General features: G+C 43.3%; 1 protein-coding gene across 1 annotated transcript in view; it reads left to right on the forward strand.

Moving 5' to 3' along the window:
* The window catches only part of LOC121008434 (sodium channel protein type 2 subunit alpha-like), a 248,365-nt gene that overhangs the window by 122,890 nt on the left and 106,452 nt on the right, over positions 1 to 19,023 (forward strand). Inside the window, exons 4-5 of the mRNA XM_040440980.1 lie at positions 7,627 to 7,716; positions 15,104 to 15,232. Coding sequence (XP_040296914.1) covers positions 7,627 to 7,716; positions 15,104 to 15,232 — 219 coding nt within the window. The remainder of the gene's footprint in view (positions 1 to 7,626; positions 7,717 to 15,103; positions 15,233 to 19,023) is intronic.

The raw sequence follows: 19,023 nt of genomic DNA on the forward strand, positions 1-19,023 counted from the left end.
GGATTCAGTTTTAGCAGTGAGATACTTGACGGCAAGCAGTCTGAGCCTATAGGCTACTGAGATGTAAAGCCTGCACAGATGGATTATAACTGATCAAACCTACCACGAATGTACACACAGGCCATGGATATAGAAAAAGTAAAAGCCACACGTTATTTCATTAGTAATTAAAATCACATACATGATATGGATACAAGTAAGTTACATCTCACATATGCGGACTGTGGCTGGAAAATGTGAGTAAAGAGGATGATGTTTGCTCCAATAACTAAATACATCACGGCTCTGGGTGACTAAGCAATGGCCCTGTCCTTCCATAAACTCTCAAGAATGACTCAGTGTAATCCTGGGCTCTTGCGAAAATAGAAATAGTATACAGTAGCTATTATAACATACAAAGGAGAATGCAAAAACAGATACCAGAAGGACGAATTTCTATATTACTATGAATTGTCACATAGTAGTAGTTGTGTCAGATAAATTAGTCATTATAGTAATGATCAGAACAATTCTGTTATATGCATTACATATCCAGTGTAACGAGCAAAAGCCTAAAATACTCTCCAAGTGCTGAATCTAACATTTTATATTGTGAGTGCCTTACATGCAGTAGACATAAGCAGTGTAGATATCGTCAGAATTGATCATTATAACCATAACCCGACAGAGAATAAAGATTTACAAGTCACAGCACAGATTTAGGAAAGGGGATGACACATCTAGGTACCTGCTCCTGACACTTTCCATTGTGATCAGGCTTTGAACAATCATTTATGTTACTATGGTTTGTATGGTTTTTTCTTTGGGATATGTAGCTCCGGCACTTTTAACATTTAGGTAATTTTAAAGTTATAATATACAGTGAGTATATATGTACTATCGGGCTGACTATTCCGAGGGCCACCGTTTATCCGCACAGAACATGTGCACATCTACATTCAAATGCATTATATACTTTTTTGCTATCAATGTACACATAGGACATAACATGGAGAAGGTCTACGAGGTTATTTGTGAATCATCTCATAAGAAACAGCCAAGTGATTGGCTTCAAAATGACCTGTTAATAAGGTTGACTCTGCTAGGCTTTTGGGCCTGGGGACAATGGAGCAGGGAAGGACTAGGAACTTAAAGTGGCCCTGGAAAAAATACTAAAAGTAACCCTGTTTTGTAGTCGGGTCCAAATTGGTGGAAGCAGGGCCAGCCATATTGTGGCACATTATAACACCCTAACAGAGCCAAATATCACAGTTAATAACAAAATACTGCAGCACAAAATGCATCTCCCCAAAAATTTCCACTGGCTGGCCGTCAGGAGGGCTCATGAGGCCCCCTGGGCATCGGCCCACCGGGAAATTTCCCTGTAAGGTCTACGGCCAATCTGCCCCTGCATTGGAGGATTCCCTGGTGGGCAAATCCAACCCTGTACTGCTGATTACATGATAGTAAAGACGTTGGACATGTTCACACATGATTTGTGGGCAGAAAATCTACACAGTGTTACGGCACAGAGTTTAACATTAACACATTTCAATCCATCAAAGCACATGTAGATTTTGGAGAATTTACCGAGGAATGTGTGTCAAAATCTGAAATAGGTTTTTCCTATTTGTTATTGTTCACAGATGATGCAAATTGAATATTGAATCAGCCCACACCCATCCGCTATGTTGGTGCACAAACACAAGGCTGGCTCCCAGTTGATATATGGAACATAGACGTTTGCTCAGCATTAAGACATGAGCCATCATACTTTAGTCTTGAAACAGATAGAAAAATTTTAAATCAATTTTACTTACGTGTTTTTGGTCGATAGAAGGGTGGTTGTTTCTATGTTCCTAACTTCTATGTTCCATGCCTTTATTGATCCCTGATCTATGGCTCCAGCTCATTTTTTGATGTTTTTATGCCTAGTGTGACACAGTGAGCGGTTGTGTCTGGCAAGGCAGGTATTTTCCTCCCAGCATGTGCGGCTGGGCTGGTTTCCAGCCAGGTAAGGTCTGGACCGTAGTTTAAGTGCCGGTCCAGGTTTTGACAGCACCTGACTGTCCTTCAAGAGGACCTTTCACTACAATAAAAAATCTAAACTAAGCATACAGACATGGAGAGCGGCGCCCAGGGATCTCCCTGCACTTACTATTATCCCTGGGCGCCGCTCCGTTCTCCCGGTATAGACTCCGGTAGCTTTAGATTTTAGGCTCAACTGGGAGGAGCCTAACGGCGTCTCCTTCTCCCAGGCTGTAGCGCTGGCCAATCGCAGCGCTCAGCTCATAGCCTGAGAGAAAAAAAAAACTTCTTAGGCTATGAGCTGAGCGCTGCGATTGGCCAGCGCTACAGCCTGGGAGAAGGAGACGCCGGCAGGCTCCTCCCAGTTGAGCCTAAAATCTGAAGCTACCGGAGTCTATACCGCGACAACGGAGCGGCGCCCAGGGATAATAAGTGCAGGGAGATCCCTGGGCGCCGCTCTCCATGTCTGTATGCTTAATTTAGATTTTTCATTGTAGTGAAAGGTTCTCTTTAAATAGGCAGCTGGGCTCAGCAGAGATGTCTCTGTTTTTGGGATCTGAGGCTTTGTACCGTGCTGGAGGGCTGAGAGCTGCATGCTGGGGAAACAGGCCCCCTAAAGTCTGCTGTGTACTATTAGAGGCAGAACTGCCAGCAAGGTGACTTGTGTTATATAAACTTTCCATTGTATGTGAATTAACACCAAGACTGCAAAGTTACATGATGTTTTGTGCAATTGCCTCAAGTGTGAATAAACACTGACGTTTTGAGTTAAGAACTTGTATTTTGCCTCTGTACTGCGCCCGCTTACCCTATCTATCAGATCGAAACCCCACAATCGGTGGAGGATGCGGGCAAGAGCAGTGAGGCTGGCATGGATGCCGATATTTTTGGTTTCTGGATTTTTCAGGCACGGTGTCGTACATTAAACCAGCGGTATTACAACCAGTGCCTCACGACAAAATGAAGACTGTTGTGGAGCAGCAAGAGACAAACCTGCAGCATCGCCAGGCTAATAAGCAGCAGCAGGAGACTAACCAGTTGCTGTTACAACACATGATGGCTTAGCAGACAGCAGGAGCTACCCTGTGCGTCCATGATGACCGGAAAGCAGTCCGTGCCGAGATTCCTAAGATGACCCCCTAAGAAGACGACATCGAAACCTACTTGGCGATGTACGAGAAAGTGGCCATCAGGGAAAAGCTACCCCGTGACCAGTAAGCTGAGGTTGTCGCTCAATTCCTGGCATCCGATTCCCAGCGGGTGTATTTCGACTTGCCGGACGATCAAGCGGCCGACTACCAAAAAGTAAAGGGTAAGATTTTGGCAAGAATGGGGGTGAATGTGTTTGTCTGGGCCCAGTGGGTACATCAGTGGGGCTTTAAGCCGGCTGAGCCTGCGAGGACCCAGTATTATGACTTACTCCACATCTTGCAAAAGTGGCTACAGCCTGATGTGCTGAGTCCCACGGCTATGCTAGATAGACTATTGGCTGATATGTTCTGGAGGGCTCTGCCACCCCCTTTCCAGCACTGGATCGACCAGGTGTCTCCTGGCAACGCCCTAAAAATGGTGGACCTGGTGGAGTGCTACGAGGCTACTAAGACTGTTACAGGGGGTTCTTTTGGGAGAGGGGGCAGTCAAACCCTGCAAATCTCCATCCCAGACCCGTCGACTTGTACCAACCAAACCCACCCGGGTGTACCCTCTACGAACCTGGCTTCAATAGTCTGCTGGCGGTGTCAGGAGCCGGGCCATGTAATTGCTGACTGTCCCCATCAGGTGGAACCCATGGATACTAACTATGGCTACCGTAAGTCACTATATGCCAGGAAGCTTTGTGCAGCAGGTACCCCAATAACTCTAAACCACCTGTGCCAGGTGAAGGTAGGAGACACTCCAGCGGAGGCTCTGCTGGACTTAGGGAGTCTGGTGTCCCTAGTAAGGGCCCCCCTGGTACGGTCAGCAGAGTATACTGGCCGGAAAGTCGGGGTCATGTGCATCCATGGAGACTTAAAAGACTATCCCACTGCCCTGGTGTCTCTAACCACAGGGGCTGGCAGATGGACTCATGAAGTGGCAGTTGCCCCAAATTTTCACTACAAACTTATAATAGGGAGAGACTTCCCGGGCTTCCCGGCACTGTGGCCTGCTATGTGAGTGACTAATACCCTAGCAGAGTGGCCCGGCTCAGGGGGGAGACCAGAACCCTGGGAGCCTGAGACCAAAGGGCCAGCGGTAGGGGTGACCGCCACTTCGGTGGAAGAGGAGGAGACAACCCTGCTAAGTGTGATGGTGGGAGACGTGGAGGACTTGCCGCCGGGTCCTGAATTGGCAGACCTCAATGTCTCTGGGGATAATTTTGGTACCGCCCAATGTCGGGACCCAAACCTATCCCGCGCCTGGAAAAATGTGTTAATAGTAGATGGTGAACCACAACAACCTGGGGCAGAGTCAGTGTTTCCCCATTTTGTGGTTCATCAGGATATGTTGTATTGGGTAAACCAACTACGGGGTGAGCCTATTGAACAGTTAATGGTCCCCAAGGCTTATCGCAAGCTTGTGTTAGATCTAGCCCACCAACATGTTCTCGGGCATCACCTGGGGCTGCAGAAAACTCAGGATCGTATTCTACAGAGGTTTTACTGGCCTAGCATATTCAAAGAAGTGGAAGAGTTTTGTAAGCCTTGCCCGACCTGCCAGATAACTAGCCCCCTGTCACATTTCTGTAGTCCCCTACTTCCTCTCCCAATTATCCAAGTCCAGTTTGACCGAATAGCTATGGACCTCATAGGCCCAGTACCGAAGTCTGTCAGAGGGCATCAACACATCATTCTAGACTACGCCACTCTGTACCCGGAGGCGGTGCCACTGCGACATACCTCTGCCAAGCTCACAGCTAAGGAGTTAATGTAGATGACCGACCAAGGGACTCCTTTTATGTCCATGGTGATGAGGGAACTCTGTAAGTTGCTGCACATAAAACAACTACGGACGTCCGTTTACCATCGACAAATGGACGGTCTGGTAGAACGGTTTAACCAAATATTAAAAAATATGTTGAAAAAGGTAGTGTCTAAAGATGGGAAGGACTGGGACGTCCTTCGGCAAAAGATCAATTAAAACCATACTGGGTTCCCGAGGCGACAAGCCATATCAGAAGAGGTGCAGGTAATGTTGCAGCTAGACGTCATTGAGGAGTCAAAAAGTGAGTGGGACAGTCCTATAGTATTGATACCCAAGCCGGACGGGATGTTGCGGTTTTGTAACTACTTTCGAAAACTTAACGAGGTTTCTAAATTCGATGCATATCCCATGCCCCGGGTGGATGAGCTCATCGAGAGGTTAGGACAAGCCCGGTATTTTTCTGTTTTGGACCTCACAAAAGGGTACTGGCATGTGCCCCTCACGGTGGCTGCCAAAGAGAAAACTGCCTTCATCACACCTGAGGGGCTGTATCAATATAAGGTCTTACCCTTTGGTCTGCATGGCGCCCCCGCAACTTTTCAGTGAATAAGAGACATTGTGCTTCGTCCACATCGTCGGTACGCTTCGGCTTACCTGGACGATATTGTCATGCACAGTACCGACTGGGAAAGTCACCTACCCAAAGTGCAGGCTGTAGTGGACTCCTTTCGGAAGGCTTGCCTAACCGCTAACCCAAAAAAATGTGCGATAGGGTTAGAAGACACTAAGTACCTGGGTATGCCATTGGGCACGGAGTCATCAAACCCCAAGTGAACAAAATAGAGGCGATACGGAATTGGCCCCGACCTGTCACCACTAGGCGAATAAAGTAATTCCTGGGAATGGTGGGCTATTACATGAGGTTTGTTCCCCACTTTGCTACTCTAGCTACTTTACTTGACAGGGCTCTTGAAGGGACGAAACCCCTTCAGGGTTGAACAAAGGGGGAGGTATGTGACACAGTGAGGGGTTGTGTCTGGCAAGGCAGGTATTTTCCTCCCAGCATGTGCGGCTGGGCTGGTTTCCAGCCAGGTGAAGTCAAATTCCAGACCGGAGTTTAAGTGCCGGTCCGGGATTTGGCAGCACCTGGCTGTCCTTAAATAGGCAGCTGGGCTCAGCAGAGATGTCTCTGTTTTTGGGATCTTAGGCTTTGTGCCGTGCTGGAGGGCTGAGAGCCGCATGCTGGGGAAACAGGCCCCCTAAAGCCTGCTGTGGACTACTGGAGGCAGAACTGCCAGCAAGGTGACTTGTGTTATATGAACTTTCCATTGTGTGTGAATTAACACCAAGGCTGCAAAGTTGCTGTTTTGAGCAATTGCCTCAAGTGTGAATAAACACTGACGTTTTGAGTTAAGAACTATTTTGCCTCTGTACTGCGCCTGCTTACCCTATCTACCAGAGCAAAACCCCACACTAGCTAAAAGGGAATGTTTGTGCATATACTGGCGTCCTTTGGCTTTTTTGGTGATCTACAGATGTGCCCACAGTGTAGCACTGCTTACCATGGCCAGTTATGATTTAAATCTCGAGGTTGTTGATGATTGTAGATGTTCAGGCAATAAATGAAATGTAAAAACTGTAGTGGGTGCAGAGGTCGTAGCTGTATCCAGACCATGGATATGGTAACCTCTCCACTACAAAAAATGTCGCTAGCAGTGTAGATGTCTTCTCAAAGATTTTGCATTCAAGACAATATGGCAATATTGTAATTTTGCATAAAATCAGACAATTGTTTTGATTACAAGCCAAAGATATTTGTTAGACCACTGTTTTCTCTACATTACTCTATTATTTGCTAGTTATTTTTTTTACTATGTCTTAAATGACTTCTGCAGAAAACTAAAACTAGAGTAGTGTGCATGCTCTGTCTCTTCAAAATTCAGGCCCCAACTCCAAGCTCTGAATCACATTCACCCATAGCTGCAGGAAGGTTTAATTAAACATTGCCCTTGTCAGCATCATGGTCCTAGAGATAGGCATGACGGACCAAATTTTAAAGGAGAGTAAAGAAGAACAGTAGAGCACACTATGTGTGCTGTTCGCATCTGTTGCTCCATTACGTGGCCCCACAAAAAAAATAGAACATGTCCTATTCTTGTCCGTTTTGCGGACAAGAATAGGAATTTCTAAAATGGGCCGCCTGTTCCGTTCCACAAATTGCGGAAGGCACACGGCGGCTTACGTTTTTTGCGGACCGCAAAAAACGGAATGGTCATGTGCATGAGGCCTCAGAGGGGCAACAGAGGACCTACTACTATGATGACCTATATAAATTCCAGGTTATGAGTGTAACAAAAGCTCAAGATAAAGTGTTTTGTATAGTTTCTTGATTGGCATTTTGAGTTTACTTCAAGAATTTGTAGATCAGGCCGACATATAAGACAGTACAGAGATTTGGCTTCTACATTTACATATGGAGACATTTCGCTGTGGTGGGAAGAAGCACAATTGGTCCCACACTAGCAAAACAAATTCCTGTCACTAATCGTAAGGAAGCCCGTCAACGCATTTTTTTTTTTACTTTATATTTTTTTGTTATTTTTTGGCATTATTAAAGAAAATCTGATGATATTTTTTTTATTGCTGAATCCATGTTATTATTAACGTAGGTATAAAATGAATTTTGCATTGTTTTTCTCCTTGACTGCCCTTCACATTATTCAGCATGCTCATAATGTTCACTATTTTGACCAACTGCGTGTTCATGACCATGAGTAATCCCCCGGAGTGGACCAAGAATGTAGAGTAAGTATTTGCTTTATATAATGTTTCATTGTATTGGATATAATTTGATGGCCGCCAATTTAATGATCCGTTTACTTTCAGTGACAATAGAAATGCATGTTTCAGTCATCATTAACAAAGTAATTGCTTGGTGAAAGCTAGGATTCCGAAATGACAACATTTCAGAAAATAATAAAATATGGCATCTTGAAAATGAGTGCGCATAGTGTGGAAATATAAATTGTCATGTAAAATAAGCACAAATGTTTCGGGAAATGTTAAATAAGTAATGTCATAAAATAGCAAATATATTTCCATGTAGCCTAATGAGTATGGCACGATAAGCAGTTTTACAACCAATGTGCCAATTATTTGGTTCTATTTGGCATTTTAGTCTCACATGTCCCCAGATGCCATCCTCTGGTCCAAGGTTAAGGTTTGATCATGACATAAAGTGGGTACATAGAATGTGTCTGTCTAAACCATTGGGCCGGTGTGGTAATATACCAGTAAGTGTAGAACTGAGACTTGAATGACTGCTACTCAACACTTCAGAAATGCAAGGTATGCCTTATAATGCTTCAGATTCCTCCATATTGCCCTTATGCCGCCATGGACCTTCATGTGTATGACAAATCCACTAGTGTTGGACTGGCTCACAATAGAAACATAGAAACATAGAAACATAGAATGTGTCGGCAGATAAGAACCATTTGGCCCATCTAGTCTGCCCAATATACTGAATACTATGGATAGCCCCCGGCCCTATCTTATATGAAGGATGGCCTTATGCCTATCCCATGCATGCTTAAACCCCTTCACTGTATTTGCAGCTACCACTTCTGCAGGAAGGCTATTCCATGCATCCACTACTCTCTCAGTAAAGTAATACTTCCTTATATTACTTTTAAACCTTTGCCCCTCTAATTTAAAACTGTGTCCTCTTGTGGTAGTTTTTCTTCTTTTAAATATGCTCTCTTCCTTTACCGAGTTGATTCCCTTTATGTATTTAAAAGTTTCTATCATATCCCCTCTGTCTCTTCTTTCTTCCAAGCTATACATATTAAGGTCCTTTAACCTTTCCTGGTAAGTTTTATCCTGCAATCCATGTACTAGTTTAGTAGCTCTTCTCTGAACTCTCTCTAGAGTATCTATATCCTTCTGGAGATATGGCCTCCAGTACTGCGCACAATACTCCAAGTGAGGTCTCACCAGTGTTCTGTACAGCGGCATAAGCACTTCACTCTTTCTACTGCTTATACCTCTCCCTATACATCCAAGCATTCTGCTGGCATTTCGTGCTGCTCTATTACATTGTCTTCCCACCTTTAAGTCTTCTGAAATAATTACTCCTAAATCCCTTTCCTCAGATACTGAGGTCAGGACTGTGTCAAATATTCTATATTCTGCCCTTGGGTTTTTACGCCCCAGGTGCATTATCTTGCACTTATCCACATTATATTTCAGTTTCCAGAGTTCTGACCATTCTTCTAGTTTTCCTAAATCCTTTTCCATTTGGCGTTTCCCTCCAGGAACATCAACCCTGTTACATATCTTTGTGTCATCAGCAAAAAGACAAACCTTACCAGCGAGGCCTTTTGCAATATCACTTATGAAGATATTAAACAAAATCGGTCCCAGTACAGATCCCTGTGTAACCCCACTGGTAACATTACCTTGTTTTGAATGTTCTCCATTGACTACAACCCTCTGTTGTCTGTCACTGCCTAATCCACTCAACAATATGGGAGTCCATGCTCAATGACTGCAGTTTATTGATAAGTCTTCTATGTGGGACAGTGTCAAAAGCCTTACTAAAATCTAGATATGCGATGTCTACTGCACCTCCACCGTCTATTATTTTATTCACCCAGTCAAAAAAATCTATAAGATTTGTTTGACATGATCTCCCTGAAGTAAACCCATGTTGTTTTTCATCTTGCAATCCATGGGATTTTAGATGTTCCACAATCCTATCCTTTAATAGGGTTTCCATTAATTTGCCTACTATTGATGTCAGACTCACTGGTCTATAGTTGCTCGATTCCTCCCTACTACCTTTCTTGTGAATGGGCACGACATTTGCCAATTTCCAATCTTCCGGGACGACTCCTGTTACTAATGATTGGTTAAATAAATCTGTTAACGGTTTTGCCAGCTCACCACTAAGCTCTTTTAATAATTTTGGGTGTATCTCATCAGGCCCCTGTGACTTATCTGTCTTCACCTTAGACAGCAAACTTAGAACATCTTCCTCTGTAAAGATACATGCATCAAACGATTTAATAGTCATTCTTTCTAGTGGAGGTCCTTCTCCTTTTTCTTTTGTAAAAACTGAACAGAAGTATTCATTAAGGCAGTCGGCTAGCCCTTTATTCTCTTCTACATACCTTCCGTCCTTTGTTTTTAATTTAGTTATTCCTTGTTTTAATTTCCTTTTTTCATTTATATATCTGAAGAATGTCTTATCCCCTTTTTTCATAGACTGAGCTAGTTTTTCTTCTGCCTGCGCTTTAGAAGTTCTTATAACTTGCTTGGCCTCTCTCTGCCTAATCTTGTAGATTTCCTTATCTTCATTGCTCTGGTTTTTTTTATAATTACAAAATGCTAGCTTTTTATTTTTAATGATTTGGGCCACTTCTGCTGAGTACCACATTGGTCTCCTCCTTTTTTTGCTTTTACTGACGAGTCTAATGCAATTTTCTGTTGCCTTCAATAATGCACCTTTTAAGTAGTCCCATTTCTCCTGGACTCCATGTAATCCGTTCCAGTCTGATAAGGACTCATTTATGACTAATTTCATTTTTGAAAAGTCTGTTTTTCTAAAATCTAAAACTTTTGTTTTTGTGTGGTGGGACTCTTTCACAGTTCTTATATTAAACCACACTGACTGGTGATCACTAGATCCCAAGGTTTCGCCTACAATGACATCATATACCGAATCCCCGTTTGTGAATACCAAATCCAAAATGGCCTCCCTCCGGGTTGGCTCCTCAACCACTTGTTGTAGAGATAACCCCAGTAGGGAATTTAGAATATCTGTACTCCTGGTAGAACTTGCTATTTTGGTTTTCCAGTTTATATCTGGAAGATTGAAATCTCCCATAATGATAACTTCTCCTTTCATTGTCATTTTAGCTATTTCTTCAACTAGTAGATCATCTAGTTCTTTAACTTGACCAGGTGGTCTATATATCACACCTACACGAGTTACTGCATGGTTAGCAAACTGCAACGTAACCCAAACTGACTCTATGTTGGCCTCACCAACTTGTATTAGGTTAGATTTAATGCTATCTTTCACATACAGGGCCACTCCTCCTCCTTTCTTGCCTTCTCTGTCTCTTCTGTATAAAGAGTACCCTGGTATGGTTATGTCCCAGTCATTTCTTTCATTAAACCATGTCTCCGTAACAGCCACTAAATCTACATTCTCAGATGCCATTATTGACCCAAGTTCATTGATTTTTTTACCTAAACTGCGAGCATTTGTAGACAGGACTCTGAGCTTATCATTTCTTAACCTCAGTGCTTCTGGCCTGTTCTGGCATTGTTTCGGGGGGCAATTGGACTCTTTTATTTTCACTCTTTTGCCCCCCCTTCCTAGTTTAAATACTCTTTCGCAAAGGGCTACTAGTCTAGGTTTTGACAGTATAATGGGACCCAGTCATAACTAGAACCATGAGGTCTAACAGAATTGTGTTTCTGAATTAAAAGTTATCACAAACCGGCAAACTTTTGAGAAGATTCTGAAACGCAGGTAAAAAGCAGCATGCATTGCAAGTCATGCAAAGTTTTTGTCATGATACCTCACCCCTTTTATAAGGGATGCAACGCTAATCTAGACATTTTGATCCAAAAAAGTGCATATGACCCCCTTTATCACACTCCAAAACAAAGCACCTCAAATCTAATACAAAATTATATAGAGACATCCTAAGTAAATACAACAACCCCAGACCAGACCTTCTAATCAAATACAGATCCCAGACCCTCAAACAAATACAGACTCCAAGCAAGACTCACTTATTAAAGATCCACCCTTAATACAGACCCCAAACAGGACCCTGCATACATATGCAAATTAACCTGAGATGAGTACTGTCCCTGACTCATCTCAGGTTTATTTGCATATGTATAGAATATTTTTTTTACACAATAAAAGCACACAGAGTTATGGGGACTGGGTATTGCGGATGTGCTAGTGGCCATCTAGCAACCCATGTCCTCAGCTCTATACACAAAATCCCGATGACAGGGTCCCTTTAATACAGACTCCATAGCAGAGTTTACCTTACTACAAACCGCAGACCACCCTTCAGTACAGATCTCACACCAGATTATCCACAAACAGCGTTGGACTGTGGTTTCTTGAGCCTAGCAGAGGAAATAGTTCTCAGAACCCAACCCCTGTATTATCATTAAAGTCTGATGAAGTTTGAAGCAAATAGAGATTATAGTGATTAGCAAATAGTGATTAACTCCAAAGCCAGGTTTTTTGTTCTCCTGGACATTTGGACCCACCAAAGAATCCTCTGGAACTCTGGTAAGCCAGTATGACTTCATCCCCAAAATTAATACAACACACCAGACTACCCTCAAATACCAGACCACACTGTCCCCAAAAAGCGCAAAGGGCGTTGTCGCACCACATTTTTTACTTCCAGACATTTTTGGCTTTGCAATGAAAGTCTTGTGGCCTTTACATACTTTTTTTTATTTGGTGTGGTATTTGTCTATGAGAAAACATCTGAAAAAATGCCATCTGGTGCAATTAAAAACAAAGAACTCAGGGAAAACTGTCTCAAAATGCAACTACAAAAAGATCACTGTTAATAGGGAAATGTGTAATTTCCTATTGGCCAGCATGTAGCATCTGGCCATGGCTATTTATTTCTCAATAAAAATGCTGAAAAAAAAAAAGTTATGTGAAACCACCCTAATACAGACCCCAGACCAGAGGTACAAACACTCACCCTCCCAAGTCCATTTTCCGGGGTTCCACTTAGAATCATCTTCTCTAGGATTTCTCCAAAGATAAGATGCTCCCTACTTAAGGTGACTATGTTAAAGTAGCTGTTACTCTGCTTAAAGGGGTTGTCCAGTTGAGAAAACCCAGTTTCATATAGCCTTTTGTGAAAGTCTGAATTAATTCTGTTCAGGATCCTCACCTCTTGACCCCAGTGCACAGAGGTTACAAAGAGCTTCCCTTGCTCTGGAGGACCTGTCCTTTCCTACATGATGTGAATGGGCACTGTGTAATGCTTCATTTCTCCTGTAGTGGTGCTGCAGGGAAATTGAACACATGCTGCCTGGTTTGCCCAACGATTAGAGTTGATTACTGGGGGATCCTGCACGGGTGACCAGCTTATTATCAAGGCTTCCTTGTAATAAGTAGGGATTGTCAAAAACAGAGAACCCCTTTAAGAAGACATCATTGCGTGGAAGTCCACATCCTCTTACATTATATTTCCCAATGTTAAAAAGGACTATAAAACAGTCATATGTAGTCAGTAGTTAATGTATATAAATGTTTTCAAGGGTGAGCATTTCCTTTTTCGCTTGCAGAAGGCAGCGTGTATGATATAAAAATCCACGCACGCTGTACGGGATAATAATGGCACCAGTTGCTTAGTGATATGCAAGGTTACAATCCCGGGAGAATGCTATTTATATTAACTTAAGTGCTATTGGCCATTTAATTTCAGCAGATCTGTCATCTAACAGACGATGCTGTAGGAAAAGTGGAGAAAGTGATTCAATAAAGTTTTGTCCTTCAAAGCTTTCTCAAAGCCAAATGCCAATTTGGTACTTCTGTGCGGGGGGGGAGTTAATACATTAATCTGGTGGTTTAAATGACACGTCTCCACTTCTAATGCCTTCTGTGCTAAATCTGCTTCCTTCCTACAGAGTAACCATAGATGAACGGTAGTATATACACAGCCATGTGCAGAGTGTTTTTTATCGATGTATGCAGTGGGGTACATCGAGAAGTAAGGATCAAACCAGGCCCCCCACACAGGACAGAAGGGTTTCTGCCTAATCCTAATTCTAGTAGGTAGAGTCCTGACCAAGTTTTCACCCACAGTAGAAGAGGAGATAATGTCAACTGGACCCCCTCTTCCCCTGGGCCCCATAGCAGTCGCATGGTAGTTACGCCCCTGTATGTATGCCTTTGAGCAGGAGTGTAGCTAGAGGGGTTGCAGAAGTAGCGGCCACACCCAGGTACAGTGACCCCTCTGCAACATAGGAATATACCAGTATGTTGGTTAGACCTTGGTAAATGGGGGCCCAATTATAGATTTTGCATTTGGGCTGGAGAGATTTACAAGAGTTCATTGGGATATTTTATATTAACGGCCCAGACACAGGATAGGTCATCAATAGTGTTGAGCGAATCGAAGTCCACAAATTTCCTCGAGCTTCATGATAGTGAATCGATCTTACCTGAGATGGTGTAAAAAAAAAAATCATACTTAACTCATCCATTTGATTGCGATGGGCCGGCCGCCGCCTATCTTGCTTGAAGATCTCGCACGACGTGCTTGAAGATCTCGTGGTGACGTATGACGAGCATGCAAGATTTTGCGCCGGATCTTCAATCAAGATGGCGGTGACCGGCCCATCGCAATCAAATGGGTGAGGAATGATTTAAAAAAAATTTACACTCTGTTATTGCTATCGGATGCTGTGCAACGTGATTCTTAAATGTCCCTCTTTTTGATCTGGAAATTAATGCATAAATGTTTATTAATAAATTTACTAAATTCCTCCTTACTAAAGTGTCTCTGGTTTCTACCTTTATATTAGACCAGCACTTCATTATTTTGTGCAATTTGGACCTTAAAATATCTATAATCTGATGATTTAGGCCGAATGCACACGGCCGTGGAACATAGATCATACGAGTGTATTACTGTAGTGCAGCGGCGGCATGAAGCGCACGGCGTCATAGCAACCAATGACGCCATGCGCTCCTGCTCTCAGCAGGATGCCAGGCCAGGATACCATGGTACCATGGACCGCTTACGGCCGTGTGCATTCGGCCTTATGCTAATAAAAACAATAGTCCCAGGGTGCACATGCTGTGAAGATAATAAAGGAACTTACGCTCACCTAACCGATCCCCAGCTGCTACAGTTGGGATGGAGTCAGTAATTATGCTTTGGGCGGAGTTAGAGGCGTGGCCTATATGAAATAAAACAGCCGTGATGCGCGCCACAGATATTTTCCCTGCTTGAGATTTTCAAAAGTTGGTAGGTATGAAGTGATATAGTTAGTATGGTTTAAAAAGAAAGTTCAGCCATAAGTGAGGAGAGGTCGTGGGTGAAAGGAAGGCAAAAGGAGTAAATCTTAGAATTTTGTTTCATTCTATTAACCTCAAGTGTTTTTTTTTTTCCCTTTACAGATACACCTTCACTGGAATTTATACATTTGAATCACTCATAAAAATTCTAGCAAGAGGTTTCTGTCTAGAAAAGTTTACCTTCCTGCGAGATCCATGGAACTGGCTGGATTTCAGCGTAATTCTTATGGCGTAAGTATCATACTGCATATTATTATGAGTTTAAGGGGCTTTAACTAAATTTTAGCTTTCAGTCTGTGGAAGGAAGATCATTTCACCAACGCTTACCAATTTGTAGCATCGACGATTCTGCAGTCTGTGCTCACCTGACGGCCTGACACTGGCTGCGGGCTCTTCCGCTGACATGTTGGGCAGATCTGCTCCTGTGCAGTCAAGAGGTCAGTGGAAGAGCTCACAGCCAGAGTCAGGAAGTCCTGTTAGCTCAGCATAGATTGCAGAATCGGTGGCATGACAAAATGGTTAGTAGTTGTGAAGCGATCTCCCTTCAACAGTGCAAAAATTTAGAGAACCTTTTAAGGTAGATATAGAGTGGCTATCTTACTGTTTACTGGCTTCATAGTTTTACAGAGCTAGTGGGTACCATGAGTGCCCAATAAATACCTTCCACCCCAAAACTGGTCTGAAGTATATACAACATGCATTGTGTGAACTGAACCTCCTGCCCTTTTCAGCCATTCTGGTGAATGAACAGCACCATTGCGGCAAGATAAGGGGGTGGCAACACATTGAAGCTGATCTGACGGTGGAGAGGTGGTATAGCTATAGGGGCGCAGTGTTTTCAGTCACACCCATGTCCTGGTGTCTCATGAATAATTCCTCTGGCAGTCTGTGTGTCAGAAAATCTAATTTATGCCAGCAGTGAGCTATTGTAGATATGAACTGTAATGTATGCCTGTTTCTAGTGTAAATCTGTCAGGCAGTAACAGTCTCATCTCTGCTACTAAGTCCTGCCCCTTAGCAGCAAAAAAAGTGAGAAATTATAGTGCAAATAGGGCTTGAACCATAATTTGCAACTTTCCTTACACCATAAAAGTGGCATAAAGCCATTACTAATTGTGCCCCGTAAATTATTACAAAGTTGGAGAACCTTTCATTATACCATGGCTGAGCAGTATTTAGATGAGAGAAGGAACCCCTTTAATGCCTTGTTACCTCGGTTTTAGAAAAACTGAGGTGAAGGACCATCTTTTTATTTTCTAAAATATACAGTGGGCCACATATAAAAACTAGTCCACATATCTAAAGGCTCATGACCCTGGTGCAAAAGACTAGCCCCCACTGGATGTTCATGGAGGGGTGTCTATTTTCCCCCCAGTAAATCCAGAGTCCAGCTTCATTAAATTGTTGAGGGCCTTTGGGTTAGGCCTAACTGCATTGAGAGCACTGCAATCCCTATAGCTATCCCACTTCTAGTCCTGCCCATAGGCAAGTGAATAATGAGCCTACTACTGCATAGCTGGCAATAGTCCCGAATCTTTTGTAAGACTGCCCTTAATGGGGTATTGCCATCTTGGACATTGGGGGCATATCACTGTCTGATAGTTACTAGTCCCACTTCTGGGACCCGCACCTATAATTAGAATGGAGGCTGCCCTCCATTCATTCCTATGGGAGTGGCAAAAATAGCTGAGCGCTTATGGCTATTTCCGTAAGCCCAATAGAAGTGATAGGGAGCGGTGGCCATTCTTGCACGGTGTGCTTCCCATTCATTTTAATGGGATTTAAAAAAATAGATGAGCGTACTGCTTGGCTATGTTCGGAGCTCCCATAGGAACAAATAGAGGGCAGCTGCGCATGTGCGGTGCGGGCTCCATTTTAAGTATAGGTAACGGTCCCAGAGGTGCGACCTGCATTTATCAGATATGCCCCCAATGCCCCTATAAGTGGACATTGCCAGATGGGTTTATGCCATTCCCAGTGCAGGGCTTACATTCTCCAAATTCACCAACTACAGTGTTGGCAAGTATGCTAGCCTAATACCCTGTGTGGACTAAAGGTGCCCATACAAATTAAATTAATTTTGACCAAACTTCCACAGCACCAACCTACCATCTAATGTGTGTGTGGAGGTAGCCTGACTTTTCTCTGACGGCAATGTCAGGGAAAACAAGAATGGGCATGTTGGATTTCAACATATCCAATCCGTTGGTTCTCAGGGCATATAAGCTGCCCATCTTTTAGTAGCTAACTCCAGTCTACCCATTCAGAACACATGTACGCTCAGTCGAACTGAGAGTGCATGTGTGTGGAGGGGGCATCGGGGAGGATAGCTTAGGCCTCTTTCACACTTGCGTTGTTGGGATCCGGCGTGCACTTCCGTTGCCGGAGGTGCCCGCCGGATCCGGAAAAACGCAAGTGTACTGAAAGCATTTGAAGACGGAACCGTCTTCCAAATGCTTTCAGTGTTACTATGGCACCCAGGACGCTATTAAAGTCCTGGTTGCCATAGTAGGAGCGGGGAGCGGGGGAGCAGTATACTTACAGTCCGTGCGGTATACTTACAGTCCGTCCGTGTAAGTATACTGCTCCCCCGCTCCCCGCTACACTTTACCATGGCTGCCAGGACTTTAGCTTCCCGGCAGCCATGGTAACCATTCAGAAAAAGCTAAATGACGGCTCCGGCAATGCGCCGAAACGACGTTTAGCTTAAGGCCGGATCCGGATCAATGCCTTCCAATGGGCATCAATTCCGGATCCGGCCTTGCGGCAAGTGTTCCAGATTTTTGGCCGGAGCAAAAAGCGCAGCATGCTGCGGTATTTTCTCCGGCCAAAAAACGTTCCGTTCCGGAACTGAAGACATCCTGATGCATCCTGAACGGATTTCTCTCCATTCAGAATGCATTAGGATAATCCTGATCAGGATTCTTCCGGCATAGAGCCCCGACGACGGAACTCTATGCCGGAAGACAAGAACGCAAGTGTGAAGGAGCCCTTATTCCATCGACAGCTATTTAAAGTGTATGGCCAGTTTTAGTCTTATTAATTACTGGAAAAAAAAGCTCTATCAAAAGTTATTTTAAGAGGTTAATTGCATAAGATAAGTCAGAAAAAAAAATCTACATTTTAAATGAGTTTTTTTCCTGCACAGCATTGTGTGACATCTTCTGGGATCAGCAATTAATCACTGCTTCCATTAAACTACTGTATATGGAGCAGATTAATTACCTGAAGCTCCTGATGGCAGATTAAATTCAAGGCTAGGTTACAAGGAGAATTTTTTGGTCTCAGGATGTTAAACAGCTTATTAAACCTAGTATATCATAGGGGCTCATCTGTGGCTAGATTGAGTCATATGAGATTACCCTATTAAAAATTAAAAACATTGCTCCCAACATCACTGGTCAAACTAGTCATATTGCGGGGTTACAGATTTTGGTTGCATGTTGTGATCCATAGACATGAAATACACTGCCTGTCCCAAAAAAAAGTTGCCACCTGGATTTAACTAAGCAAATAGTTATGAGCCTCCTATTGGATAATTATTGCATGGGCGATTATCTTTCAGATGGCAATAAGTTATTTAACCCCAACTGGTGCATTGAGTTGCTTCTCATTTCTTAAACAACAATATCGAAAGACACATCTCTTGGTCGTGGAAACGATGTTAGTCTGTTTGAGAAAGGGTCAAATCATTAGCATGCATCAAGCAGAGAAAACATCTAAGGAGATTGCAGAAACTACTAAAATTGGGTTAACAACTGTCCAACACATTATTAAAAACTGGAAGGATAGTGGGGACCCATCATATTCGAGGAAGAAATGTGGCGGGAAAATATCCTGAATGATTGTGATCGGTGATCAATTAAACGTTTGGTGAAATCAAATCAAAGAAAAACAACAGAAGAACTCAGGGCTATGTTTAATAGTGAAAGTAAGAGCATTTCCACATGCACAATGCGAAGGGAACTCAAGGGATTGGGACTGAACAGCTGTGTAGCCATAAGAAAACCACTAATCTGTGA

This window comes from Bufo bufo, chromosome 7 (genome assembly GCF_905171765.1).
Source record: "Bufo bufo chromosome 7, aBufBuf1.1, whole genome shotgun sequence".
Taxonomy (NCBI): domain Eukaryota; kingdom Metazoa; phylum Chordata; class Amphibia; order Anura; family Bufonidae; genus Bufo; species Bufo bufo.